The sequence below is a fragment of the Penicillium solitum genome, assembly GCF_028829755.1.
Source record: "Penicillium solitum strain IBT 25940 chromosome Unknown utg000003l_segment0_segment0, whole genome shotgun sequence".
Lineage (NCBI taxonomy): Eukaryota > Fungi > Ascomycota > Eurotiomycetes > Eurotiales > Aspergillaceae > Penicillium > Penicillium solitum.
In genome coordinates this window covers 441509-468195 of record NW_027072123.1, presented here as the reverse complement: position 1 = coordinate 468195, position 26687 = coordinate 441509, and the positions used below count along the sequence as shown (strand labels likewise).

Genomic DNA, 26687 nt, shown 5'->3' with positions numbered 1-26687 from the left:
TACTCAGAAATCGAATGCTATCGGTGATCCGCGAAGGGTGCAATAGGTTGGTTGGGCGAGCGAGTACCCATACGTTTGGATAGGGGTTGCTGGGCGTTCAACTTCTTCCGAGGTAGCCCCCTAGTCTGAAAAATCTATTCCCGGTCAAATATTGGCTAGATATGTGGATTTTAAGTAGATTTGGCCTTTCTTGTTGTTCTTTTGTTGGGGTGCGACCGACAAATTTTGACTTGGGCTCATAGGGTGTATGTCTCCACCTCCCTTTTGGGATGAAGATCTTGTTGATCGTGATAAATCTGGGGTTTAAGAGATCGGATTGCTAATTACTCTCTTTAGAGTTGTCATGTTTATAGTCTCGATGTCAATGATGGGTACACAAAGAAACACAGACATTGTTGGAAATATATATCTGCGTGTTCAACAGTATCCTAAAATCTTTATGTTACATACTACTACAGAATTGTATGAATATGAAGAATACACTGGTTTGAACCATATTATTAGAACAAACAAGTCTCCCCAAACAGAAAGATAGGTCGGGTTGAAAAGAAAGCATCATTATCGTCATTTTACAGATCAAATTTAAAGAAAGAAACCCAGGTATCCAATGTGTGACTAACTCCATTTGTCTTAAAATTTCTAAATACACATTCAACAAAGTTATTTAATGAAATATTACACCATGAAAGAGAAATAATCCTGCAACCATTGCCCAATACCACCCACTTGTTCGGCATCCCAAGTATCAATAGCTCCAACATATCCATCGGGCCTCACAACAGCGATTCCGATCTTCTCCTGGTTCAAATCACCAAACCACTTCTCCGTGCAACCTGGCCCTCCAACATTATCAACATATAAAGTCCACCGACTAGTCTGCAGTATCTCCGGTAGATCGACAATCTCAAACTCGGACTGAGCAGACTGAGTGACCATCGCAAAAGTAAAAGCATTGGAGACAGCAGTGTAGCGCTGAACCTGAAGGAATCCATCTGAGGGGGAGTGCCCCCTTGGATGCTTCGTATATGACTGATTCGCTGTCACGCTGATACTAGTAAGAATAGACTGCAATTGTTGACAGATATTGTCAAGTGACGCCTGCGAGCGAGAAACATCCGGCACGAAAATATAGATTTTGAATTGACCCAAAAGAGGAATATCCAACTGAATATCGACCGGGTTAGCATCAATATAGCGGGTGACTTTAGCTGGGATTTGGAGCATTCCGGGTTGGAGGCGGGAGGTGGTGGCTGGAGCTTGTGTCAACATTCCTGGACCATACTCGGCCCCGAGGCCGGATATGAATCGAATGTTATCGTCGAAGTTCTTGGCTAGTTCTGCGTCGCCTGCCGCGAAGGCTTTGCAGTGCTCCACGTCGAAGTTGATGAGGTCGTATGCGATCTTTTGTCTTTCTTCTTCGTAGGTCTGCAGTAAGGATGGTTTGGCCAGACCTCGGATTAGGAGGTTGAGCTTCCATGCGAGGTTGAAGCTGTCGTGCATACTTGTATTAGCTCCTTGGGCTGCAAGGGCGGAGTGACAGTGACCGGCCTGTATATTGATTAGATTGTGCGCGACATGGGTTGGAAATCAAGTTCGATATACATCACCGGCAATGAATATCTGTGCCTCCGAGTCCATGAAGCGTTTCGCAACCCGTTGACCCACAACATATGTTCCGAACCACTCCACTGTCTTCCATTCTAGGTTAAATGGATGCATTGCCTCTCTGGCACGGCTCATGACATATTCAGTGGTGGCTTTTGATTTTTCTACCCGCTCCCCGTCGGTGGAACTCAACTCAACGTATAATCGAGTCATGCCTTTCTCACGCGGAATCCACAAGATCGAACCTGCCGAATGAGACCGTAACGCGACTTTGCTCCATAGATCAGGGAAATCGGTATCGATCACGCCTACATTATTAGCCAAAGTTCCTGCCAGCAGATCGGAAACACATACCATCTAGCACTCCCCATGCCGCGTTTGTTAATTCTCCCTCAAGCTCAGCATCTAGAATAAACGATCTGACTTTAGATCGAGCTCCATCACACCCAACCAGGTAATCCGCCCTGATCTTGCGAGGAGTATTTGTAGTAACATCCTCATACAAAATATCTAATTGTCTTGTTCCACCCACACGCGCGCAAGATACGAACCTGCTATTGCGTGTGACGAACACACCCCGGGCCTCCATATCATCGATCATGACCTCTTCAACCATTCCTTGGTGGGCTAGCAGGATGTATGGATCGGAAGCACCAACGTGCTCGGGATAGTGGATTTTGCGACCAGTGCGTTTGAGGGACTCGGTGGCGGTTGATTCCTGGTACTTTGTTAGCCAGATCCAACACCGGAAAATGATTCGAAACATACCCAGAAAGAAATATCGTAGACCCGAGCTCCATTCTTCAGCAATGGATCCGCCAAACCAAGTTGTCTGAATGTCTCGATGGTCTTGGGTTGCATTCCATCGGCCTTGCCTGTGGATGTTTTGTCGGGACGATCATCGAGAATCACCACGGCGATTCCAAAGCGAACGAGATTACATCTTCAAAGCTGTTAGTATCTCATCAATTGAAGAAGACGAAGCTTGACATACGCTAGCATCAACCCCGAGGGTCCCGCGCCCACCACCACAACGGTAGTGGTAGCATCGACAGGGCCAAGTCTGTATCCTTCGTGGTCTGCACTTGGTGACATTATTGAGATTCAATTTGTTTATTGACTTGATAAATTTCATAATCCTTTTCTATCTTCTCTATTTATTCAAATTGTTCAAATCGATGCGGGGGAAAACCCCCACTCTTCACAGGTGTTTATCACCATCGTGTCACCCCACCGTCCACAACAATGTCCGACCCAGTCATGTACGAACTTGCATCGCTTGCGAGGAATACACACGCCCCCATGATATCTTCTGGTTCGGCAATTCGACCGTTCATGGCTTCGGACTTCCAGCCGTCGAGGAGATGGGGGAACTGGCCATTAGCGCATATCGGAGTACTTTGCTTGGGTGGGGACTTACTGAAGCCGTCATCTCTGTCTTCACGAATCCCGGAGAGATGGAATTGACTCGAATACCCTGTCACGCTGTGTTAGTGATAAACCTTTGAAGTTGGGTTGCGATAAACTCACATATTCCGCCACCTCTTTTGCGATAGCAGGACACATCGATCTCACTGCGCCTTTTGTACCACAATAGGCGGAACATAGCTGGCTGCGCACAGCGATATGGCTCGCCATACTGGCCACTAAAATAATGCTGCCATGCTTTGTCTCGTTGGAAATCATCTGCTTAGCTGCGAGCTGGGCAGTGAAGTAAAGTCCGAGTACGTTGATAGATAGTAGATCCTGATGATCCTTGTAGGTAAATTCGAGGAATGGGAGGTGGCGATTGATACCGGCGCATGGAACGCAAATATCAAGGGCATTGCTAAAATCTTTCTGGAAGCTGGCGAAGCCGTCTTCCAATGATTCCTGGGATGAGACGTCGACCCTGCTGTTGTTAGTGATAGAACCTCAAATGAATAATATTGAATCCACCCACTTGTAATACGCAGTTCGGACACCGCAGTCCTTCTCAATTGCATAAAATCCTTCCTCAGGTGCAACGAAATCAAAGACGGCTACATCAGCGCCAGCCTCGGCGAGTCCCCGCGCGAAGGCCAGCCCGCAACCCCGAGCACCACCCGTCACCAGTGCCGTGCGCCCTTTCAAAGAAAACTTTCTCGGTTAGCTCGGATTCTCAGGAGAAAGGTGGGAGAACTCACTCTCGACATATCTTAGTGTAGCTGAATACCGTTTTGCTGCGTAGTGAAGCCCTTTCCCCTCAGACATTCGTGCCTTTTAAGCTATCCGATAGTGGCATACCCAAACTAAGCTAACCCCCATCTTTGTCCATAGTTGGAGTCGAGTGAAGTAAACATGGAGGGATCATATCCGATGGGCCTATCTATCATAAGTAGTCCTGTGCCACAGGATATCGGACGGTATTCAAAAATCGAAATATCCCTCATCTGGGTTCCGTTACACACCCATCACAATGGCACCTCCAATCCCCATCAAAGAGCAAGAAGTCCGCTCTCTATCATGTCAACTAGAGATAGTCATTGTCGGCGCAGGACTTGCAGGTCTTGGATCTGCGATCAGTTGCGCGCTCGCTGGACATCAAGTTCAGGTCCTCGAAGCAACACGGGAAATCAAAGAGGTCGGCGCGGGTATCCAGATTCTACCCAACAGCTCGCGTGTACTCCAGCATTGGGGTCTTGAAAAGGCTCTGACGCCACACATGACCGTTCCTCGGGTTTGCAACTTCCTTGGATGGAAGGGGAATCATATTTCGTCCTTGGACTTCCACGCATCGGAGAGAAACTACCCGGGAACTTGGTATCGCGACTTCCACCGTGCAGATTTACAACAATGTCTGGTCAAGAGAGCGCTCGAGCTGGGGGTCAATATTACCTGCAATGCCCGTGTGGCGGATGTGACCGTGAGCGAAGATGGGACCACAGCTACAGCCACCGCGGCGGATGGGAGGCAATGGATTGGAGATCTTGTCATTGGGGCGGATGGAGTGTTTGGAAAATTGACGCAGGGATTGCTGGGTCGAGTCGACCCTCCGGTGAAGACTGGAGATCTCGCATACCGCTTGTTGTTGTCAACGGAGGAAATGCGGAAGGATCCTGATCTTGCGGAATTGGTCACAGATCCCCAGGTCAACTACTGGTTGGGTCCGGATGCTCACGCAGGTATGTTCTTCTCTTCATCTCATGGGTGCATTACTAATTATGCAGTGAATTATGTGCTTCGAGGCGGAGAGTTGTTCAACATGGTACTACTTGTCCCCGACGATATCCCAGAGGAATCTTTGGCATCCACCATCGAAGGAAATGTGGAAGAGATGTGTGCTTTGTTCAAAGATTGGGACCCTCGGTACGTTCTATACTTCCTCTCAACCGCGAGTACATACTGACAGCCACAGCATCCCCAAACTCTTGAAGCTTTGTGAATCTGTCCAGAAATGGCGACTTTGTATCCGATTCGGAGACTTCGATTGGACTCACCCGTCCGGGGCGTTTGTGATGCTGGGTGACGCAGTCCACGCTACATTGCCGTACTTGGCCTCTGGGTAAGATTCCATTTGTTTTTGACTTTTACATTCGTTAACGGTCGCAGTGCTGGAATGTCCTTCGAGGATGGAGCAGTTCTAGGCGAATGCCTCTCTCGACTCCCAAATAGCCCCAGTATCTCCAAGACCTCAGCCGAGTTCCTGACTGCCAAGCAACAAGCCCTTGCTATCTTCCAGGAGTGTCGCAAGCAGCGAACGAAGATGATTGTCGAGCGGGGAAATATCCAACAATATCTCTATCACCTCCATGACGGCGTTGAACAGCAAGAAAGAGATCGCAAGATGCAGATGGTTCCCACGCCCAAGGGAGAAGCATTAGCTTGGCGAGATCCCGGTTTGGCACCTAAATTGCTGGGATATGACCACATCGCAGACGTATGTATTCCTTTCTCTGCCTCTGGCCTTCACTAACTGTACTAAGGTCGATCGTCGGTGGGGCAAATCAATAGGAACCAGTGTTGTTGAGTCAAGACTATAGATATTTTAGATTACCTATTCTAGCTCTTTTAAAGTCGGTACAGCATACGCAGCGGTATATATAATATACAGATCATAATGTACTAATTTGACTTTTACTTGTATCTTTAACAGCTTCTGGTTTCTCATTCTAGTTTTCATCGTAACCAAGTACTCGCTTTTGCAATGTAGGATCTGTTTCTTAGATAGCCACCATGTAGGAGATGTAGAGACAGCTAAAAGCAGAATCATAAACTCGGCGGTTGGGAATACGTAGTTCCATGGTTGGTTTGATATTTTACTATTTCCTACACGTAATACCCTGTTTAGGTCAGTAGCTACCTGTTTCGCTACAAGTGATTGGATAATGGTGTGTGTTCGGCCTCAGTTTCGGCTTATGTGGGCAGGCCTGCCTTGGAGAGCTTGTAGCAAAGTCACCCACGTAAACTTGGAACTGCTGAGGGAGTTCCTAGCAAGGCATTAAGGCACCAAGGCCCGGTAACTGTGTCAACAGTAGGCCTCAAGTTACACTCCATGTTCGGTATGATAGTCTATATGATAGGCTCACATTTTATAATCATCTCACTCTCATCCTCCTCTCATCCTCCTCTCATCCTCCTCTCATCCTCCTCTCATCCTCCTCTCATCCTCCTCTCATCCTCCTCTCATCCTCCTCTCATCCTCCTCTCATCCTCCTCTCATCCTCCTCTCATCCTCCTCTCACCTTTCTCTCATCTTACTCTCATCTCAGTCTTATCTTCGAAATCTCTTCCTCAATATATCCGGTATATCTTCGATCAATCGAGTCCCGATGCCCGGATGGCCGTGATCCTATCCTCTTATGACACCCACCGAGAGCGAACAGCGGAGATTGAACGGACAGAACTACTCCCACCTGTCTCGTACGATCCACCGAGATACAATGATAGCGGCACTGGGGTGACGAAGGACTTTATTGAGTACTGGGTATCACCTAACCACAGTGCCATCTTCAATGTACTCGTCTTGGACGAGGCTCACCGAGCCAATAACAGCTCACCGAGCCAATAACACACAAACAGCTATCTGGAACATCCCAAGCCAGCAGAACTTCGAGTCTGACATCCTTATCACAGCAACACCTATGTTCAACGCCATTGATGTGAGCCCTCATCCACCTCTGCCTATATACATATTGTACCAAGCTAACATTCATAGGGTCTTACGGGCCTGGTCAGCCTCCTTGGCTCACGCGGCGTAGCTCGCCTGAAATCCAAGTTGAGCTGGGATCCTGACTTGAAAGCAAGATCTAGCTCTTTAGACCCGACGCCTTTCTCGAAGATCAAAGAGTATTTCGAGGACATTCCAACCACATCACCTTTGCGATTGAATCTCCTGAAATCTTCCATGCTCCGGAGGAGCTCAAAGAGGAAGACTTAGTGTCTACGCGGCTGTTGCTGTGTATTTCGCACTTGTACTCGACACGGTCGCTATCCAGAGATCGCAGGTCCCTTCCCCAGAACTTCTAGTCCTTACAACTGATAGCACGTCCTGGCACGGCCAGAATAAAATTTTCGACGGAGAAAGCCGTGCACAAGGCTGGGGCTCGACCAGAGTACTTTTACTGAGTCTGCAAAGACGACACTCACCTCGAGCTGCGAACAGCCAAGCAAAACGCCAAGTTTATCGCTTCGGGATCTCCTCGCCTACGGGTGGTTCCCCAAAAGCTGTTAACTTGGAAAGTCCTGGAACCCCTAGATCCCACTAAGTGGGGCCACCATCAAAAGATTCTCGTTGTGCAATGTCTCCCAGTGACGGCTTGGTTCATGGAGCTTGGCTTATGGGCTCTTCTTGTTGGGGTCCGAACACTGGATGCCGGCCTATCCACTCTGGAACGAGATGCTCGGTTCAATGACTCAGAGAGTGATTTGAATGTAATGATTACGACCTATGATGTTGGGGCCGTTGAACTCAATCTCCACCAGGCTTGTGATAGCATGATTGTCTCAGTAACCTTTTAACATCTTTCCATCTCTCTTTTCGGTCGTCATTTCAGCTGTCTAAATATCTGCTCAGAATACACAGCCGTAAACTAGTAGACAATACGTACAAACTCACTTTCGGATCTCTATGATAGGAAACACCGTTTTAATTAGTTATTAAGTTATAGTCATGTCATAAAAAGTCTTCTATAGACGTCCATGAGTGCGCTAATAGTACCAAAACCTTTAGTGGTAGCCATAAACGGTGATATCTCAGTCCACCTTGTCGGCTTTTTGTTAGCTCTGATTCAAGATCAGCGTTTTGGCGTTGCTGTCGGTAAAGAAGGTTACAGCTCGATGATGTACAACATATCACAATACTTACATGAGATAGAGAAATTGCGGCCAGCGGTAAACATACCCAAACTAGCCAGTGAAAGTGAAGCAAAAACAGTATACTCACTGTTCTTATTTTAAAGTTATGTGGGTCAATTTCGTGTATTTAATCTATGGGTTGTATAAGAAGTTGGAATCAAATATACAAAATGACGAGGTTGGGCGTTGCTATATATATCATCGGAGTCCGCGGGACCCGAGTGAGACCACTTTTATTTCAGGGCAGGGATGTGCATTCTCCATCGTCTTCAGCTTTTGACTGGTGCCTTCGGAACTCGCGGGAAGCCACAGGGCTCAGGGTTCCTACAGGGGCTTGGCGGGTTCCTATGACGAAACAATCCCTAAGGGGCTTGTTCCTGCGCTCTTCCAACTGACTTCGATTGTTTCTCATCAATTGCAGCAAAACAGATGTATCAAAGTGCCTAGCATGTCTCGGAAAGAAACAAATGATGTCACACTTGACAGTGAGATTGATTTCATACAGACACCGGTACCCAAGGCCTCGGCTTTCGCAACAACTGAAAGCTGTGGAATTCCCCTGACAGATGTCAGTCTCTCAATAATCCTAACCTTGCCCGATAAATTGCTAATATCCCCAGTCACCCGCCATCCACAATCCTCCTCTGCCGGCGGAAGGTGCTGGCAATGAGAGCTTTTCCAATGTCGTGTTGATCAGCGCGCTCGTGGGAGTTCCAACTCTCCTAGCCTACGTACTAGGCGGAGGTGTGAAAACGACACTATTCCTCGGTCTCATTACTGGTTTACCGGTCCTCATTGGTTTCTGGGCTTGGAAATCCACCTCTAGTCCTCGCATCAATGACAAGGTGAAATTGCCGGGTCGGCCCATAGAGCACTATGTGACATTCAAAAACGAGGCCGATCGTGCGAAATGGCATGGAAGAAAACGCGTCCCTATGCAAACCTTCTGCGAATTGTACCTGGATGGCGCGGTGGATTTTAACGGGGATTGTTTGGACATTCTGGAATATCGACACGATTGGGCCCACTTCGGATTTACCTGGGACCTGTTCAAATTCATTTTCCTAACCTTCGCAAGGGATGTGTTGTTTCACACTAAGTCGCAGGATGAAGAGCAGATCCGTCCAAACTACGACCGCGGCAACGATCACTACGCCTGGTTCCTCGGTCCTCGCATGATCTACACCTCCGGTATCATATCCGACACAGAGCGAGAGGAAACTCTGGAAGAAATGCAGGATAACAAGATGGCGATTGTTTGTGAAAAGCTCGCACTCAAGAAAGGCGAAACAATGCTGGACATCGGCTGTGGGTGGGGAACATTGGCGAAGTTCGCGAGTCTCAACTACGGAGCAAATGTGACAGGTCTCACTATTGCACGACATCAGACCGCATGGGGAAATGACGCTCTCCGAAAGGCTGGTGTCCCGGAGTCCCAAAGCCGTATCCTCTGCATGGATTACCGTGACATTCCCCAGATGAAGTATGATAAGATCACGCAGCTGGAGATGGGCGAGCATGTTGGTATCCGGAAATTGACCGGCTTCTTCCGCCAATGCTATGATATGCTGCAAGATGATGGTGCCATGTATGTGCAGCTGTCTGGTCTCCGGCAAGCATGGCAGTATGAGGACTTCATCTGGGGTTTGTATTTGAATAAATACATTTTCCGTGGCGCAGACGCTTCTACTCCTCTTTGGAATTACGTGAGATCCCTGGAGCGAGCTGGATTTGAAATCAAAGGGTGAGTCCTAGAAGCGCATTCAAGCTGTTGGGCGAGACTAAAGATGAACATCAATAGTGTTGACACCGTTGGGGTCCATTATTCTGGAACACTTTGGAGATGGTACCGTAACTGGCTCGGCAATACCGATACAATCAAGGCCAAATATGGCCAGCGATGGTTCAGGGTGAGATTCCTCCCACATTTAACGCCAATATTTATCTAATCTGAAATAGATCTGGGAGCTCTTCCTAGCCTGGTCAGTCATCGCTTCTCGCCAAGGGAGCGCCACTTGTTTCCAAATTCTGGTCGTCAAGAATTTGAACTCAACTCATCGTGTCAATGGAATCGGATCCCAGTTTGGCTTGTCTGCTGCCCTTGAGTCTAGCAGAAAAGCCGGGAAGTCGAAGTTGCAGGCAGTGTGAGTGTACCAGAGTCCGGCCGGCTGGGCCATGCTGGTAACAAACTATCCTATCCGAACCACACCGTGTAGCAGGGCAATGGCCCTACATAGCACTTAAAGAACACCTATTATTCTCGCGGAATAATATGGTTTGAGTGGACATAGGGCAAACCATACATGTTACCCTATGTTATGATATACTCACGTATTGAATGAAGACTAAGTCATACCAACTTATGATGCGCGAGGAACAAAAGCGTAGAGCAGCGATGACGAAGCCCGAGATATATCCGGGGTAACCTGCTGGGCTGGCCTGGAGGAGTCGGGTCGGGGTCGGCACACCGAACGCCGACCCTGGAGCAATAAGACCCCGAATACAGTAAATCTCAACCCAGGGTTGCTATTGACACTCATTCATGTATAACAATGCTAGATCTATTTTTCGATCCCCTTAAAGGTAGGATATTATATGGGGGTCGCAATGCTTCGGGCATATTGAGACGACGACGTAAGGAGAATAGCTAGTACCAAAATATCCACCGAAACTCCGAAGTACATGAATTAACTCATCATAACACCTATACAGAAAGTCATTCACCCCCTAAGGATGCATCAAAGCTACCCCTCCACCAAGCATCTTCGAGGAACAAAGCCTCGAGCTGCGTGCCACTGGTTCCATCTAGTTGAAAGCCAGTATTCCCGCCTTGTACCCCATGTACGCCTTCGACATCACCCTCCGCCAGTTTTGCTGCACACCATGCTCGAACCGACGTGAAGATCCACGTCGATTTATCCAGCGGGCCACCCATACACTGATCGCCATCTGCGGCTTTGGCATGCTGAATATTATTGATCAATTGGTCGATCACTTGCAGTACATCCACCGTTGAGCGTGCCAGCTTGTTATCCCACCTGGGATCGTTCAGAGTTGATAGCTTCGATAGCACGATGAGGTAGCGAGCAAGCTGAGTAAAGAAGGGAAAGGAAATTCCATAGTATTCGACAAGCGGGATCTTGAAGAACGTTTCAAAGGCTAATTTGACCGTGTTGAGACATGCGTAGAGACAGCCAATTCGTTGAAATCCAGGGGAAGGTATCTGGTCATCCCAACTCACCCTCCTGCTGCAGATGTGGCGAGATTTGTGCCTTGACTTCATTCACCTTATGTTGAAGAGCAATCAGATAAAAGGCCGGTGGACATGTCGTTGTGTTTCTCGCATTTTCTACCTCCCCTGCAATGCGCTGAAGTCTGACCTGATGTGCAAACATTTCGTCGTAGGGAGATTCTCCACTTTGACTCACGACATCTAGACATTCTTCCATATAAGGGGTCCACTGCATTGCATCAATCTGCGCAAAATACGAAGAAACACTAACGTAGTTAGATATGTACGGTTGCAAGGACGAGAGATGAACATTGAGCTCATTACAAAACACCCTAGAACACCACGTCTCTCCTCCAGAGATCTTGCGGGACTGTCTGGGACCAAGCACCTTCCCCCGATAGGAAGCATATTGGGATCATCCGGGGGCGGCTTATTAAGACGAAGGTCAAATACTAACGACATGGCCAACTGGGTAAAACGCGATACTCTCGCCGCAGTACCGTGGAGTAGATAGATGGTCATGGCCCCAAGCGAGAAACGTCAACAGACCGAGCAGCAGATCAATGCTGACAGCAGCCGAGTCATTGTCTAGAAAGATACGTTCTGTTAAGGTCTTCTTAATTCGTTCTCCGAGTTCAATCTTCGTCTGCGTTGATTGGGTAGATGCAGCCATAATACAAAGCAGTAAGAAGGGTCGTTCTCGGCGCATACATTGTGCATCGACGGGAATATGCAAAAAAGCGAAATATTTGAGCATATGAGTGCGAAACTCAACCAAATATTGTTCCGACAGGTCTAATGTTAGGGATGAGGTTGCCGATGAGGCTCCGCTTGTGGAGGTGGAGGCGGGTGTAAGATCATCACCCGGATCGGAGGCCCTGTTCACGACAACTGGCCCACCACCTAGCAGGTGAACAAGGCTATCTAATTTCTCTTCCAGTCGGGAGATGCTAGGCATGGGGTTATTTCTTTTGGCGTTTGGAGGGCGAGTCGAGTCGCCGGGCAGGCAGGATTTCTTTAGACGATAACACCTCTCGCAGCCTTGACCACCAGGTCTCCAGACACATTTACATTTAGATCGAGAACAGTTCGCACAGGCCTATCTAACAGTCAGCAAATCTATCAGAAATGACTACAACAATGGGTACGTGCCCGTCCGGACCGCTGGGCGGAATTGCGATCGGGTGGCATCGTCGGCCAGATGCACACTGGACCTATTGAAATTGGGTGACTGTTGATATTCCACAATATCGACAGCCTCATACGGCATCCGGGGCCGATGGGAAGGCATATTAGGAGTCACGCACCTTTGTAACAGAAGAAGTGAATCGGGATTCGGATATCAGTTTACCGATTATTTATGGACTGGGCGACTGGGACCGGTTCCGAATCCCGATCAACTCCTGGGATGTATCTACGACATCTTGGAAAGTGAGATATCTTCTTTCTCCTAGCATTGAATAATCATTGACATCTTGATACAATACCCGATAACTATACCGAGCTCGAAATAATATCGCCATGAAGCTCATTGTAGCTGGTGCAACCGGTCTGGTGGGCTCGGAGATCATCAGGCAATGCCTGCAAATCAACGAGATCACCCAGATTATCGCACTAGCTCGGAAGCCCATTGACGCCGAAGACGGAACAGACCCGACATCTAAACTCAAGAGTGTGGTGATCCGTGACTACGGAGAGTATTCCGCCGATGTGAAGGCTGAGTTTGCCGGGGCGGATGCCTGCATATGGTAAGCATCAACCGCAGTCTCGTGAATTATCATGACGAACACCAAACAGAAGACCTCGGAAGATTATTGACTCTCGCTGTTTTTAAGGACTGTTGCTGTGACGCCATTCAGAACAAGCGGCTTTGACTTTGCCGAGGTCAAGCGCGTGTGTCAAGACTGCACTCTCGCGGGGTTCAAGGCGATATACGAGGCCGGTCCCGCGAAACCCTTCCGTTTTATCTATTTCAGTGCGGATGGTACACCCAGAGATCCGACCAAAAGGCCAAGTATCATGGGTGACTATCAACTCATGCGCGTAAGTCATATTTCCACAAGCCTGCTTGTATGTTCTTGTGCTAAAGATGACATACTGCTTAGTGCGAAACAGAGCTCATGGTCATCAAACTTCCAGCAGAGTACTCTGGGGTAGATATCTGCATTGTTCAACCCGGAGTGGTAGTCAATTCCACTTCCTTTGGGAGATCTGTATTGGCCTTGGTGTTCCGTGTTGTCAACACTTTCACGCGCGCGATCCCAAATATCCATCGAGAGGAGCTTTCGGCAGCAGTCCTGGACCTAGCTCTACAGGGACTTGATCAAGAAACAATTAAGAATAATGACCTGGTTCATCGTGGGCAGGCAGTGCTGAAAAGGAAGGCTGGATCTAACCCTTGAACCAGTGTGTGGGGAGAGATAGACTGTTGTCGATCCTTTGGATTGTTGATTGTGCCTAAATACTCACATTTTAATAATATGTTCCTCGCCTGATTCCTTCTTGTGGCTAGGTATGTTTACTCAAGTGGTTACCGTTCAGTTATATGATGGCAAGAGGGCAAAGCACCAGATTCCACTCTGGTGTTCAAACCCATCACGGAGTTCTTCCTGGAGGTAGAATCAGCGTCTCATAGCATGTCCTTGGACTCCGCAATGAGCACATTTGCCATCTTCATATTGGGGATTCTTTTCTCTCTGTTCTTCAGCCCAGTCTTCTGCAGAGGTTCCTTTGGGAGGTGCGTTCTTCCATCGGGGCTTCGAACTTTCCTCATCATCCTTCTTAGATTTGGGTTTAGTGTCCTCCTTCTTACAGTTCTTCCCCTTGGCTGGCTTGCCTTCCTGATCCTTTGTTTTCTTGGAATCACGTGCGGTATTTGTAACTGCGATGCCTTTGTCACGCGATTCAAGGATCAACTTCGAACATTTGTTGGTGTCGAACTAGGAATATGGCCCCCTTAAGCCCTAAACAAGGATCATGGTCTTTGTTATGGTCTAGTAGTAAAATGGCTGTATCTTTTCCCACAGTTGGCTTTGCCTCATCTTTGGCGCTTGGGGAGGGGATCAACCCCCTAGGGATGTCTTGTTTGATTGATTCAGAAAGCCACCTTGCCCTGTAGACATTAACCTTTAATTTGGTGTCCGTTTAGGTGTTCGTTGATTCACCAAGAGCAAAATGGTGTCTATAGATTGGATTCTAGAAGTAAAATTGGTGCCGGTTGCGGTATACCCGTGGACTTTGCATCGGATATATAAGCTTCACCCTGGCGTGGAATATCGGGAGCGGTGGAGCTGTTGCCTATCAAGTCAGCCTAGGCAACAAAACAATATATACCATCCTAGCCGACTGGGTGGCATCGGCATCGGAGGCCCAACTCGAGCGCGTAGTTTCCGGAACATCTTCTGAATCGTTCCGCCTTTCTTGGGTTTTGGTGAGCTCTAATTTATGGCCAGCGCGTTTCCCGAGTACAGTCTATTGTATCTGTAGTACAAGCCTTTGGGATATATGTGGGAATTGCAAGTCCTGTAGGATCTCCGATCAGGTCGCCAGCCATAAATCCAAGCAGAATATCCATATTCTTGTTCGCCGCTTGGTTGGTTGAGAAATCAAGAAGCTGGGTCTTCTTGATAGCCAGCCCTTGTTGGGTGGAATGGGCTTCGAGGACTCGGGCTTTCATTCGTCCGAAAATCGTGATACATATCGCCTATGTCTATAAAGACATATTAGCTTTTCAGTAATATAAGAATATTTCGAATATATTCTCACCGGAATAGTGTTATAATCCAAGCATTCCTCTCCCTTAAGACGCGTGATCATAGCTGCGGTAAGGACCATCACCTCTGCCTGGAATAAATCTTCGCCGGGCTCTTCTTTGATCAAAAGAATAATTAGAGTATGTGGTGGTTTTGCCGAATGATCCAGTGGCTTTTTCGGGACAAAGGCAGCTGCAGGCGCCCATCGCGTCGATCCCCATAGAGCTGATTAGAATTTCTCGGCGAAAACCGATGGTACAATAGTCCCACTAGGAAGCGAACGTTAGTATACCGATCCTGACAGAAATTGACGTGCCACCATGTATGCTTCATGGTACTCGACAGATCCTATCGTAGAGGCGGTGGGTTGGTCTCTTACCTCTTCACCCATTTGGATATTTGCCTTAGGTTAGGTGGCACTCTATCGTCTCACTCAGGGTAGCACTCTCGGCAGAACTGAAAGAACATCCGTTCTAAACTCAAATAAACATACCACGCCTGGGAATGAACCGTCTGGACTAGTCGGTGATCTTTGGCATTTTCCCATCCGTCGATGATTGCCTTGAACTCTTTCTCACATTGGGCATCGGGTATACGAACAGGGGCCACCCACGTAGCACCTCGGGGTTCAAAGAAAGTCGGCGGGGAAGGATCGGAGTTCGGGGGATAAAGATGTTTCCCGTCATCATCTAGTTCAAGAAATCGACACTCAATACTAAGAGACTCGTAGGAAGCGGGGTCGATCTGGGCGGAGCTGGGAATCTCGATCCGCGCATAAATTCTCTCAAGCGCGGTGATGACTTTATTGCGGGCTTGTAAGTAGGTTGCAGCCCGCTGGCGCTCACGATAGCTGGAGAAGTCGGTAGGCATTCTGATTAGACGAGGGTGCAGTAAGAGCAAAATGGACAAATGGATGTTGGTTGGAGAGTCGTTAACAAATTGTGTGGGTTATGAGGAATGTTGGTTTGGGGTGACAATGGGAAATGGATAATGACCAGGCGAAGTGTAATACACCCGTGCTCCAGCTTCCACTATAGATAGGTATAGGTAAGGTGTGTGGCTGCCTAAGGCGCCCCCTCCCTCTCTCGATCGTTTAGAGTTACTACCACATGTGTCTTTGGTAAGTAGAGAGATATCTCTATTATCTATATGTACGTAGTCAACATTGTTCCTTGTCGAATATCATGGTGTCATACATGTTAGAAACATACATGTTAGAAACATACAGTATTGAAACCCGGAAAATCCACAGACCACTATGATAGCGTGCTCTATACAAAAGTGCCCAGGTTTATACTATTGAATTTTGAAAGAATACGAGCCCAGGGCATATACTATGACACTGAATATGGAGTACAATTTCCCCCAGTCACCGGGCCTTAGTGCCTTGGTGCCTTGGTCCCTCTTACTGGCTGTTTGATAACAGACAACCAACCTTTCTTCTCTCCTTTCTCGTTGAGACGGATGCCTGGTTTGTCACGCTGGCCGCTACATAAGTAGCTCTCTGTTTGTTTGTAGAGAAATGCATCCTTTTTTCTTCTTCGGCGGAAGCCTCCCGTTTCTACTCCAATAACAAAATCCTCTTTCGAGAAACATGGCCACACGTTGTACACGAAATAAGGAGCCAACAAAGATAATAGTAAGTAGACGATTAGTTCTGATACGGTTACGTATATCGTGACATATATAATCCATATCATCACGCAATAGGCTATCGACTTAAAATACCTGAAGTTTTCACTCAAGCATCATATGTGCGTAATGTGGGTCGGCGTTCTCTTTATTACTATTTCACACTCTCAGGCCGTTTTCTCCTTGCCGTTCCCAATGTGTCTCTAAATACCATCCGAAATGGTATCAGAGCTTCACCCCGTTCTGGGGTTTCCAATGTCAACGCAAACTGTCTCCGTTTCCTTGATTGATTGGTATATTCCCTCCCTGTATCAATCGAATTTCAAATCCTAGACATGAGCAATATGCTAATATTCCACAGTGGTGCTCGCCTCGATCTTCCAGCAGAACAGTTCTTATATCCAAACATCGAAGGCCACGAGCGCCTTCGAATCCCTTCCTATTCATTTCTAATAACACACCCATCGAAAGGCCGGGTACTGTTTGATTTGTCTCTACGAAAGGATCTTCAGAGCCTCGCCCCAGTCATGGCCAATCGTATAAACAATCCGACTATGGGGTGGAAAGTGGCAGTGCCTCAGGACGTGCCCGACACACTAGTCGCGAACGGAATTGAACTACACGAGATCAAATCAATATTTTGGTCTCATCAGCACTTTGATCATATTGGGGATCCATCTAAATTTCCAAGCAGCACGGAGTTAATTGTTGGGCCGGGATTCACGGAGGCATATACCCCAGGGTATCCCGACAATCCGGATTCGCCGGTGAAATCGGCTGATTTGAAGGGGCGTCGAGTAAATGAACTTGATTTTGACAATTCTAAAGATTCCATCTCCATTGGGCGCTTCAAAGCTTTTGACTGGTTTGAAGACGGGAGCTTCTATTTATTGGATGTTCCAGGTCATGCGGCTGGTCATATATGTGGCTTTGCTCGTGTAAAGCCTGATTCTTTCATCTTAATGGGCGGGGTGAGTAGTCATTGGGGTGTTTATTACAACAGCGGTACTGACAGACATCAGGATTGTGCCCATCATCCCGGGGAACTTCGCCCGTCGAAGATTGCCCCTGTTCCTAAACATGTTATTCCTTTGCATGTAGCAGTACATTCGAAACAGGCGTCCGTGTGCCCCGGGGACATCACTGGAAAAATCAATAAAAAGAGCGACATCGAACGGTCACCAATCTACAAGGCCGCTGCAATGTTTACTCACGATATTGACAAATACCAGTGGAGTGTGGAAGGTATCCAAGAACTTGATGCCTGTGAAAGTGTACTTGTGATCATAGCTCATGACGGTGGGATTTTACCTATACTCCAACGGGCAAACGGGAAAGAATCATCCTTCCTCTTTCCAAAAGGAGAATTAACCGAATGGCAACATAATGAACTCAAGGAGGCTGTTAAGTGGGGTTTCTTGTCCGATCTAGCAGTTCTTACTTGATCACAGCATGGAACCTCTGCATTCCTTTGGTGCTTTGCGAAATCGCCCGAGGGCGGATACCACATTGATCATCTCTCAATGACTATATAGAATTGAATTGGAAAACACCTTCCTGTCAGTTTTCTTCGGTTGTATCGTAATGCTTGTGCGGTATAAATTCCTAACTATTCTCCGGGTCTTCGTACTCGTTAGGTTCTCACCACTTCTCCCCGAGCAGGGCAAGGGCGTTTTCGCCAGGCATCAACAGATGCATGGGTCTACGAACATATTCTAGAAAGATGTAGCCAGCATAAAACGTTTGCATTGGTTTGTGGGGTTCAAATTGAACACGTCCAATTGTTTATTTACATATCACTGCGCTCCCAATTCATTGGTTGGCTAGGTATGTATAGGGAATGACTAGGTAGATGAATGATCTTTTGGAAAAAGAAATGCTCGTCAGGAATGCACAGCCTAAAAGTCGATACAGATCTTTCCAATATGCTGCCCGCCTGTCATGAAGTCAAGAGCCTTGATGACATCATCACGGCCAAATTTGAATACCTTCTCAACCGGAATCTGCAGGTTTTGCTTGCCGATGAAGCGAACAGCATTCTCAAGCATCTCCTTCGAGCCGACCATGATGCCACGCACAACGGCTCCCTTGCCCAAGGCAAGAAGGGCGACATCGGGCATCTCGTCTTGGGATGCAAGAGACAAGAATCCGATACAAGAAATAATTCCACCGTACGCGATCGCTTCCAGAGATTGTTTCATTGTACCGGAGCCACCGTTCTCGAGAATGAAATCGACACCTTGGCCACCGGTGATCTTCTGGGCTTCGGCTGCCCAGTCGGGGGCCTTTTTGTAGTTGATGACGTGATCGACGCCGTACTTCTCCTTCACGTAGGCTAGCTTCTCATCGGAAGAGGATGTGATGATTGTGGTCGCACCAGCCGCTTTAGCCAACACTAGGCCGGTGATAGACACTCCTCCCGTACCTATCAATTAAATGTCAGCGCCATTATCTAAAGAGATAGATTAAGGAAAGTCGTATAGACGTAGCATACCCTGGAAAAGAACGGTCTGGCCGGGCTTCAATGCCACGTTTCCATACAGAGCATTCCAAGCCGTCACACCCGTACAGATAACACTAGCCCACTGAGCATAGCTAAGGGTCGACGACTCAGGAATCTTTACCACGCTTTGGGCTGGAATCGTGATGTACTCCCTCAGAACCCCATCTGTAGGGCCGCCTAGGCCTGTCTGCCAGGTCTTCATAGGTCCGTACAGAGTGGCCGGATCGAAGGCAGCGACAACTTTGTCGCCTTTCGCAAACCCGGTCACTCCTTCGCCAACTTCGACGATATCGCCCGCAGCATCTGATCCCGGAACCACATTGTCCTTCACAGGAAATGGGTACTGGCTAGTGGCGATAGCAACATCTCTGTAGTTGAGAGAAACGCTGCGGACTTTGATGAGGACTTCATGTTTTCCAACAATGGGACGAGGCTCAACGAATGTTTGGATGTTTTTCCAAGAATCGCGAGTTGTGTGGCGAAGAACAGTGTGAGAAGACATTTTGATATGAAATAAGGAGTTGGAGAGTCAATTGTCACGGTTAGGTTTGAATTGTAGTAGGATGAAAGGGTCTATTTAACGTTCACTTCTCTACGTAGTTAAGGTAAGAATTTGATAGTTTTACTAATTAATCTGTTGTTCTGTTCGCAATTTCTACCCCATCCGAACCACATCGCATTTCTACCCCAAAACTTATAGATTTGCTTACATATCAGCTTTTATTGCCCCAGTGGATTAACGAAGGCAGGAAATTACCAAACTATGGAAACAGTGGAGCAAAATATATTACAAGTCCACCGGACTACCCGGAGCCGTCTGATGCCGGATGGGGTAGATATCGGGCATATATGAAGTAATTACCCCAGTACGGGCGACTACGTAAGTAGCCAGCAGTTCATAGTTAACTCTCTCATTGGATATTACTCACCGCTTCATTCATCGCCGGAGGCCTATACAAGACAAGAATTGCGATCAACCGCTTATACGGCCTTGTTCTATTCATTTTAGATGTCTTTTGAGATATCTTTTGGGATATCTTTTAAGCTATCTTTTTAAATGCTGTTTAGATGTCTTCTTAGACATATACGAGGGCGGTAAAAAAGTATATTCTATATAAGAGACTTTCGTAGACTTTTCTACATATAACCTTTGACTATATAGTTAATAATAGTACGACCAACCATTAATCTTAAACCCTATAAAGATCAGACTATATCTCTTTTTTAACCCAGCGTTATCTTCAACTATATAGTTAATTTGTTTCTACTTGTAAAATGAGAGTGGATAAATTAATGCCTGGTAATATGACCCAATGAGAGAGTTATGAACCAGTGGCATACTTAGTTGCCCGTACCCCAGTTTCTTCAGGGGAATGGGAACCCGTCTTGCGCCACATTCCCCTTCCACAATACAGTCCAGAAATTTTCATATTGTCGTTAGGCTAATGGTATTCTTTATTAGATCGGAGGTCAGTCTAGGCCACAGTTAATTGCGCAGAGCGAATTTGGCAGGGTAATCAAGATTCGTTTTGAAAGGGATAGACTGGCGTAGAATGAACCAGAAAATTGTGAGGGAACTGTGACAGAAATGGCCAGACTTTCTACTCATCAGATTTCCTCCTGTGTCAGTCAGCGAGCCTTAGGCTGTTCGAATTGTGAAGTTAAATCATTGTTCCCCCATGTCAAGCCGAAGAAGCCAGCCGTGAATCCAGGATATCAGCGATAATTGTAACGCTCTCGCCTATCACCTGAGAGATATTGAATACATGAAACCCTCCAAATGTTTCGGCCCACAGTCGAGCGGTAGATGCTGCTAGACGGCGGACTGCATCCGCATCATCATCCGCCCAATCTGAAAGCTCAGTAAGATCTGCCTCTCTGATAACAGTATGGATCATGCTGAGGAGCTTACGCTCATCGTCCCGTAAATTCTGAACGCCGAACACCTCGATACATCGAGCAATCTCCTGGAGCCAATGGTTGAGAAGGAATGTACATTCAAGGTTGCAAAGCGAGTGCTGCATGCTCCAGTTCAGCATTTGAGTGCGTGCTATGAACTGTATTCCCGACCGGACAGGAATACTTAATGCATGGATGCACTGCAAAACTGCACGGTCGAGAAACGGGGAGCGTTGACGGACAGCAGGTCGGCCATCGATAAGCGCACGGGCAATTTCCTCGGGATTCCGAGTGCTTAGTTGACGGTGCGGTCCTGTGTTGGCATTAAGACGAATATATGCTAAGCGCACAAGGGCTGTCGCGTTGAATCCCATAGGACCTCTAGGAGATAAGGGATCCAGGGTGGATTCATAGGTTGCCTCCCAGGAATTTTGCCACGCTCGCAGTGCCGATTCCATTGCCTGCGCGAAGCTCAATGAAAAAGACCCAGTAGATTGGTCTACCAGAGAAGATGTGTTGCGAGCGAAAAATATCTCTTGAAATATGCCGTGGATGAGTACATAATTCGCGAAGGCAGAGATTGCCACCGGCTTGTGAATTTGATGCCCCTGGAGAATTGCTCCCAAAGCTTGCTGGAAGTTTCTGGAATCAGGTGTATGAAATCTTCGCATGTGTCTCCATTCGTGGGAATTCGAGGCTTTCCATTCTTCGCCGCAAGATGGCAAGCTCAAAAACACTTCCTGGTTCAGGATCGTGGGCGGGAAATGAAATGCCAGGCACTGTAAGTTGGATTGAGCATATGCCACCCATAGTGTTCGACGGCGCTCCTCCTTCTCCACCCAGTCTTCCCAAGAAGATGTCTCGTGGCCTGCGTCAGGTGCAGAGATGCCGATTTCACGGACTAACATAGCGACTTGGCCGGACATCGCGAGTGAGTCACCCACTACAGCGCGATCGGCCCATGATGCCAAAGTCATCAAGGTTATAAGTCCCTGCAACAAACGTAAAGGCGTTGGGTTTTTTCTAGATAAGCCAGGATGAGCATCTTTATCATTATTGATTGTAGGGGAGCTCTGCGGGGGACCTCGTATATTCGAAGTGTCCGCGTAGCCGTGGGAAGTCTTTGTTAGATTCGAAATTCCTAGGCCGCTGCGTTGATCGAGACGCCAGTTGATAAGTGTCCGTGCGGCGTGGTAGATCATGTACCCTTTTGCATCTTCAAAGCGATAGAACGCTCCAACCGCCGCTAGTGATAAAATGAGTTCGGTGCCGAGCGAGGACGCAGAGGAAGATGGGATGTGGAGGAATGGCATGTGATCATGATAACTGCGAAAGAATCCTTCCAGGAAGCGAGAGACGGTATGTCGGGAAGGCAAGGAAAAGGATGACGGGAGAACAAAAGCGAGCTCTTTGATGTCATTGGAAAGCCCTGCATAATCCGAAGGCGTCAGTTTCCAAGGGGAAATTGAAGGAGCAAAATTCCCTTGCAATTGACGGTTTTGAGATGGGTCGCCCTCTTCCTCGGCAGCGATGGGGTGATTTTCGTGGTCCACGTTGGGCTCTGTGTTTACGTCTAGAGAAGCATCGACGTTTTGTTGCCCTTGCTCTGCTTGTTCGAAGCTTTGCTGTTGCTCCACGAGAGGAGCTTGATACTGCTGGGAAATATCCACCAAAGAGAGGTTCGTGTCGAAGAAACTGGCAGGTAGAACCTCCGAAAATAGACGCGAGTCGTTCCAAAGAAAGTCTAAATCATCGGTCTCATTCCACAGTAATGTTTGGTTGGCAGTTTTTTCCGCCGCGATTCCCATGAGATCTGCTTCAGGGGGTAATCCAATAGGATCACTTTGCATAGCTGGCTGGTCGCAAGTAGGAACAGGTTGGGATAAAGCGAACCCAGCCTCAGTAATGGTGGAGCCGGTCCCCTGAGTGCCATCAAGCTCAAGGGTACCGAAAGAGTTGCGCGATTCCCCATCCCGCTGGGGTAGCGAGGATGGATCGTCAACAGTTACATCGGAATAATCGGGGCTGTCCTTGTGGGACAGCCGTAGATGGCGCGTCAACATATCTCTTGAGAGACGGTCAGTACGCGCGATCTTATTAAAAGTCACGCTTGCTTACTGTCGTGCAAATCTTCCGCCACATTCACATACAAAGGGCTTCTCGTGTGTATCTCCACAAAGGTTAGTCAATTGATAGGAGGATTTGGTTGGGAAGTTTATCTCTTACGGGTGCGCTCATGTCGCCGGAGATGTTCTTGTCGCTTGAACTGCTTTTGGCAGAACCTGCAGGGCGGTACAAGAGAGCGTGGTCGGCCCATGGCCCCTGGCACTGGACCGTCGCGTCAATGAGCGCAGAAGACCTGTGGAGCTTTGGTGATAGAAATATGGTGGCTGACCCGCAAGGCGTTGATGAGCCGCAAATAGCGGGTCCGGTCCTCATCATGTGACGAAAGCCACGTGAGAGGATCCAAAGCTTCCAGGCCAACGACGCAGCAATTCTAAAGCTACTTGGAATGATTAAATTATTTAAATATTGGAGACACTATTGTAAGGATACGCCTGGCCTTCAGGCTGCGGCTAAGAAGATACATAGGATGAATGTGGAATCTGGAATTATGAGACTGAAGGTATATATATTATAGTAGTACGGAGTACTAGGGTTCTAATATATCTAGAGGGGGATCAACCTAAGAATTAGCCCCCTCTAGGCCATAAGTAGACACCATGGTTTTTGGAGTGGGCTAGTGGTAAAATGGCTGTATTATTTCCCACAGTTTATAATATTTGCCCGTAGAGGTCTATGGTCTATCGTTAGTCGTTAGTCGCTGGGGTAATATCGTTATCGGGCCAAGGCTGTAGACCCCCATCTTTGACATTTTGAAGTTAACATGTTGTATAGGGTGAAATCCAATTTATTGACATAAATTATAATAGTATCTTATCGCTTCACACATGCACTTCCCCACTCCCCCATTTTCAACCCCCTCACGACAACCAAGAGTACCATGTTATATAGACGTGGTAGCCATGGTGCCTCGTAACCCAAATTTGACCCAAATTTGATTCAAACACATCATCCATTCAAAATGTGGCGGATTTTCGGCTCAGGAAGCACGGGAAAAGAGGACCCTCCACGCGGTCTACCAGCATCATGGTATCGCTCAGAGGCAATGTACCAATTGGAGAGACGGGCAATCTTCTCTAAGCGATGGATGCTGCTCACCCACTCGAGTCGTTTCAAGAAGCCGGGGGATTATCTGTCTTTCACCATTGCCAACTTCTCCTTTTTCCTTATCCAGGACCGAGACGGTACAATCAACAGCTTCCACAACGTTTGCCGTCACCGCGCATTCCCCGTTGTCCAATCTCCCTCCGGCACAACATCCATCCTGAGCTGCAAGTACCACGGATGGTCATACGGCCTGAAGGGCAATCTCGCCAAAGCTCCGCGATTTGAAACAGTGCCTGATTTTGATAAAACCCAACACTCGTTATTCCCAATCCATGTGCATGTCGACAAGGTTGGCTTTGTATGGGTCAATCTGCAAGCCGGTGAGACGGACGTGAAATGGGAAGATGATTACGAGAAGGTTGATGAGGAGCCTCGCATGCAGGACTTTGATTTTGCCGCCGAGTTCAAGTTCGATCATTACTGGGAGATGGAGTTGGATGCGAACTGGAAGGGTGTCATTGAAAATTATAATGAGTGCTACCATTGCGCTACTTCCCATCCGCTTATCAACGGCGTTTCGGATTTACCAAAATATCGGGTTGAGCCCAAGGCCCGGTATATGGAGCATCATATTTTCAATAAGGAGGGCTCTGATAGCCAATTTCGACGGGCGATTACGTACTTCTATCCTACGACTTCTGTTACGGTGACGTGAGTAGTATATTCCTACCCTTTCAAGTTGGTAAATGGCTGGGCTAACTGTGCTAGTGATAAATTTTTCTATATCCAACGCATGATTCCTGTATCTGCTACTTCGAGCAAGATTGAGAACGAAGTTTACCGTCACCGGGATGCCACTGATGAAGAGTTTGAGAATATCAACGCGTTCTACAGACAGGTTCTCGACGAGGACAAGGAGCTTTGTGTTGGAACGCAGGAGAACCTGAGTGCTGGGGTTTTCACCAACGGCGAACTACACCCTAGCAAGGAGAAGGTGACATCCAACCGTACCAATACTATGGCAACAACTAACCGAGACATTAGGGACCTATACACTTCCAAAGTAGTGTCAGAAGAATGCTCATGGAACACCGAAAAAATGAAGAAAAGCAAGGAGGAGCGGAGATTTGGCCGGCCACCCCGAAGGCTCAGTCGTCGAAGGATTCGGCGCAAGATGAAGCCTTTTGTTCGCAGTTGGAGGCGTCTAGTTGTATGGCCAAACCGGAACTGGCGTGGTAGCTAGATGCACGAGGTTCTTGCTCTACTTATGTACGTGCTAGCTATACAAAACAAACTTGTAGCTATGGTGTATGCTATCTCAGTCAATTACTATTATATAGTTTATCATTGCCTGTACAACGCTCATATTGTTCACTTTGGCCTAGTAGGAGAGGAAGAAGAATAGCAATGACATGTTGTCCACCTAAGCAACGCATAGATGATTTCTTTGTTGATCTCTTTCATGTCCCAACGTTGTTCACAGCTGAGGTATTACGTACGCAAATATGTACCCAGGGGCCTACCTACATATATCCATGGATATACTAAAGGGTCCCTGGTTATACGTAGAAACAACTTAAGAAGGCTTACGAAAGAGACTCCAAAGGAGGCTCACCAAAATACGATATCTCATATATTAATTCCCTTATATAATCTTACATACGTGGATCGACAGACATGGGAGGATTTGTTGGATCCATTGAGTGGCATATACAGCAGACCTCATTTTAACAAACGAACCCCCTTCCACACCTATTCACGAAACCGCCAATCTCTGCGACCGGAATTATCAGATACAATCTTACAACCTTGGCCAGGGTCGCATTCAAAAATCACCCGAGTCATCGAATAAAAGAGAAAGACAAGCACGACGACCCGTATCATAAATTCGCTAACCAATATAACCCCTCCAAACCATCAATAACCTATTTATTCAGCCCAAGCGGGTTATCCCCAGTCTGCTTCTGTCCCCCAAGACTAGATACACCACTCTGCACCCCCTGTCCTGCGCTCTTCGCTGTATTGCCGACACCCTCCGTCGCACCTGAGACGGTCTGTCCAACGCCTGATGTTGCGTCACCCACGGTTGAGCCGAGCCCGCCAACTGTGCCGCCCACTGTGTTTGTCACTCCGCCGACTGTCTTGCCCAAGGTATCGCCTAGGCCGCCGAGGAGTCCGGCTATTGATGTTTAGTTAGTTGGGGTCCGGGTTTTAGGTTTGGTGTATGGGAAACGTACGGTTTTGCTCGTTGGACATGGTGGTTATGTGGAAGAGGATGTGTGATTTGTGTGTTGGAAGGAATATGTAATTGGAAGTGTTGGGTGTTTCACGGTGTTGATCGAGACTATGGTAGAGTCGCAGGCCTTGCCGTCTGTATTTATACCAACGCCACGCTCCAAAACCGGTTACATAGTCATGATATCAGGTGCGACATCCACTACGTACTTTCTGGCAGCCACCGCGATCTAACAATACCTTGGATGTATCGATCTGACGTATGGCTGTCCCCTATTTTCCCCGCAGCGTGAATAATAACACATCCTGATTCGTTGATATTCTCCGATTACTTGTGGGGAGT

The 26687-nt window shown here is 47.6% G+C and overlaps 13 protein-coding genes across 13 annotated transcripts; 6 read left to right on the top strand and 7 right to left on the bottom strand.

The window, feature by feature from the left end:
• Positions 1 to 675: 675 nt before the first annotated feature.
• N7455_004083 (uncharacterized protein) lies at positions 676 to 2700 on the bottom strand (the record flags this gene model as incomplete). Its single annotated transcript, XM_040959591.2, has 5 exons — positions 676 to 1548; positions 1603 to 1913; positions 1960 to 2323; positions 2374 to 2548; positions 2600 to 2700. 5 exons carry the CDS (start codon positions 2698 to 2700, stop codon positions 676 to 678), a joined length of 1824 nt encoding a protein of 607 aa, XP_040809882.2.
• A 119-nt stretch (positions 2701 to 2819) lies between these two features.
• On the bottom strand, positions 2820 to 3837 carry N7455_004082 (uncharacterized protein; the record flags this gene model as incomplete). The annotated part of the gene is made up of 5 exons (XM_040959655.2): positions 2820 to 2978; positions 3026 to 3082; positions 3136 to 3496; positions 3548 to 3710; positions 3771 to 3837. 5 exons carry the CDS (start codon positions 3835 to 3837, stop codon positions 2820 to 2822), a joined length of 807 nt encoding a protein of 268 aa, XP_040809972.2.
• A 205-nt stretch (positions 3838 to 4042) lies between these two features.
• Positions 4043 to 5658, top strand: N7455_004081 (uncharacterized protein; the record flags this gene model as incomplete). Its single annotated transcript, XM_040959649.2, has 5 exons — positions 4043 to 4748; positions 4794 to 4932; positions 4982 to 5128; positions 5176 to 5503; positions 5550 to 5658. 5 exons carry the CDS (start codon positions 4043 to 4045, stop codon positions 5604 to 5606), a joined length of 1377 nt encoding a protein of 458 aa, XP_040809941.2. The 3' UTR covers positions 5607 to 5658.
• A 920-nt stretch (positions 5659 to 6578) lies between these two features.
• Positions 6579 to 7003, top strand: N7455_004080 (uncharacterized protein; the record flags this gene model as incomplete). The annotated part of the gene is made up of 2 exons (XM_065604676.1): positions 6579 to 6725; positions 6782 to 7003. 2 exons carry the CDS (start codon positions 6579 to 6581, stop codon positions 7001 to 7003), a joined length of 369 nt encoding a protein of 122 aa, XP_065461576.1.
• A 1365-nt stretch (positions 7004 to 8368) lies between these two features.
• On the top strand, positions 8369 to 10068 carry N7455_004079 (uncharacterized protein; the record flags this gene model as incomplete). Its single annotated transcript, XM_040959641.2, has 4 exons — positions 8369 to 8488; positions 8541 to 9664; positions 9722 to 9830; positions 9880 to 10068. The coding sequence occupies 4 exons, from the start codon at positions 8369 to 8371 to the stop codon at positions 10066 to 10068; spliced, it is 1542 nt and encodes a 513-aa protein (XP_040809884.2).
• Positions 10069 to 10636: 568 nt separating this feature from the next.
• On the bottom strand, positions 10637 to 12110 carry N7455_004078 (uncharacterized protein; the record flags this gene model as incomplete). The annotated part of the gene is made up of 3 exons (XM_065604675.1): positions 10637 to 11079; positions 11162 to 11418; positions 11653 to 12110. The coding sequence occupies 3 exons, from the start codon at positions 12108 to 12110 to the stop codon at positions 10637 to 10639; spliced, it is 1158 nt and encodes a 385-aa protein (XP_065461575.1).
• A 563-nt stretch (positions 12111 to 12673) lies between these two features.
• Positions 12674 to 13554, top strand: N7455_004077 (uncharacterized protein; the record flags this gene model as incomplete). Its single annotated transcript, XM_040959595.2, has 3 exons — positions 12674 to 12900; positions 12988 to 13195; positions 13258 to 13554. 3 exons carry the CDS (start codon positions 12674 to 12676, stop codon positions 13552 to 13554), a joined length of 732 nt encoding a protein of 243 aa, XP_040809887.2.
• Positions 13555 to 14594: 1040 nt separating this feature from the next.
• N7455_004076 (uncharacterized protein) lies at positions 14595 to 15774 on the bottom strand (the record flags this gene model as incomplete). The annotated part of the gene is made up of 4 exons (XM_065604674.1): positions 14595 to 14855; positions 14918 to 15129; positions 15338 to 15360; positions 15398 to 15774. The coding sequence occupies 4 exons, from the start codon at positions 15772 to 15774 to the stop codon at positions 14595 to 14597; spliced, it is 873 nt and encodes a 290-aa protein (XP_065461574.1).
• Positions 15775 to 16714: 940 nt separating this feature from the next.
• N7455_004075 (MBL fold metallo-hydrolase) lies at positions 16715 to 18024 on the top strand. Its single transcript, XM_040959682.2, has 3 exons — positions 16715 to 16829; positions 16898 to 17507; positions 17559 to 18024. Exons 1-3 carry the CDS (start codon positions 16756 to 16758, stop codon positions 17979 to 17981), a joined length of 1107 nt encoding a protein of 368 aa, XP_040809959.2. The 5' UTR covers positions 16715 to 16755; the 3' UTR covers positions 17982 to 18024.
• Positions 18025 to 18434: 410 nt separating this feature from the next.
• On the bottom strand, positions 18435 to 19541 carry N7455_004074 (zinc-dependent alcohol dehydrogenase family protein; the record flags this gene model as incomplete). The annotated part of the gene is made up of 2 exons (XM_040959579.2): positions 18435 to 18961; positions 19031 to 19541. 2 exons carry the CDS (start codon positions 19539 to 19541, stop codon positions 18435 to 18437), a joined length of 1038 nt encoding a protein of 345 aa, XP_040809953.2.
• Positions 19542 to 20721: 1180 nt separating this feature from the next.
• N7455_004073 (uncharacterized protein) lies at positions 20722 to 23255 on the bottom strand (the record flags this gene model as incomplete). The annotated part of the gene is made up of 3 exons (XM_065604673.1): positions 20722 to 23005; positions 23057 to 23108; positions 23165 to 23255. The coding sequence occupies 3 exons, from the start codon at positions 23253 to 23255 to the stop codon at positions 20722 to 20724; spliced, it is 2427 nt and encodes an 808-aa protein (XP_065461573.1).
• A 768-nt stretch (positions 23256 to 24023) lies between these two features.
• Positions 24024 to 25348, top strand: N7455_004072 (aromatic ring-hydroxylating oxygenase subunit alpha; the record flags this gene model as incomplete). The annotated part of the gene is made up of 3 exons (XM_040959629.2): positions 24024 to 24820; positions 24878 to 25103; positions 25154 to 25348. The coding sequence occupies 3 exons, from the start codon at positions 24024 to 24026 to the stop codon at positions 25346 to 25348; spliced, it is 1218 nt and encodes a 405-aa protein (XP_040809950.2).
• A 686-nt stretch (positions 25349 to 26034) lies between these two features.
• On the bottom strand, positions 26035 to 26365 carry N7455_004071 (uncharacterized protein; the record flags this gene model as incomplete). The annotated part of the gene is made up of 2 exons (XM_040959680.2): positions 26035 to 26288; positions 26347 to 26365. 2 exons carry the CDS (start codon positions 26363 to 26365, stop codon positions 26035 to 26037), a joined length of 273 nt encoding a protein of 90 aa, XP_040809906.2.
• Positions 26366 to 26687: the final 322 nt, after the last annotated feature.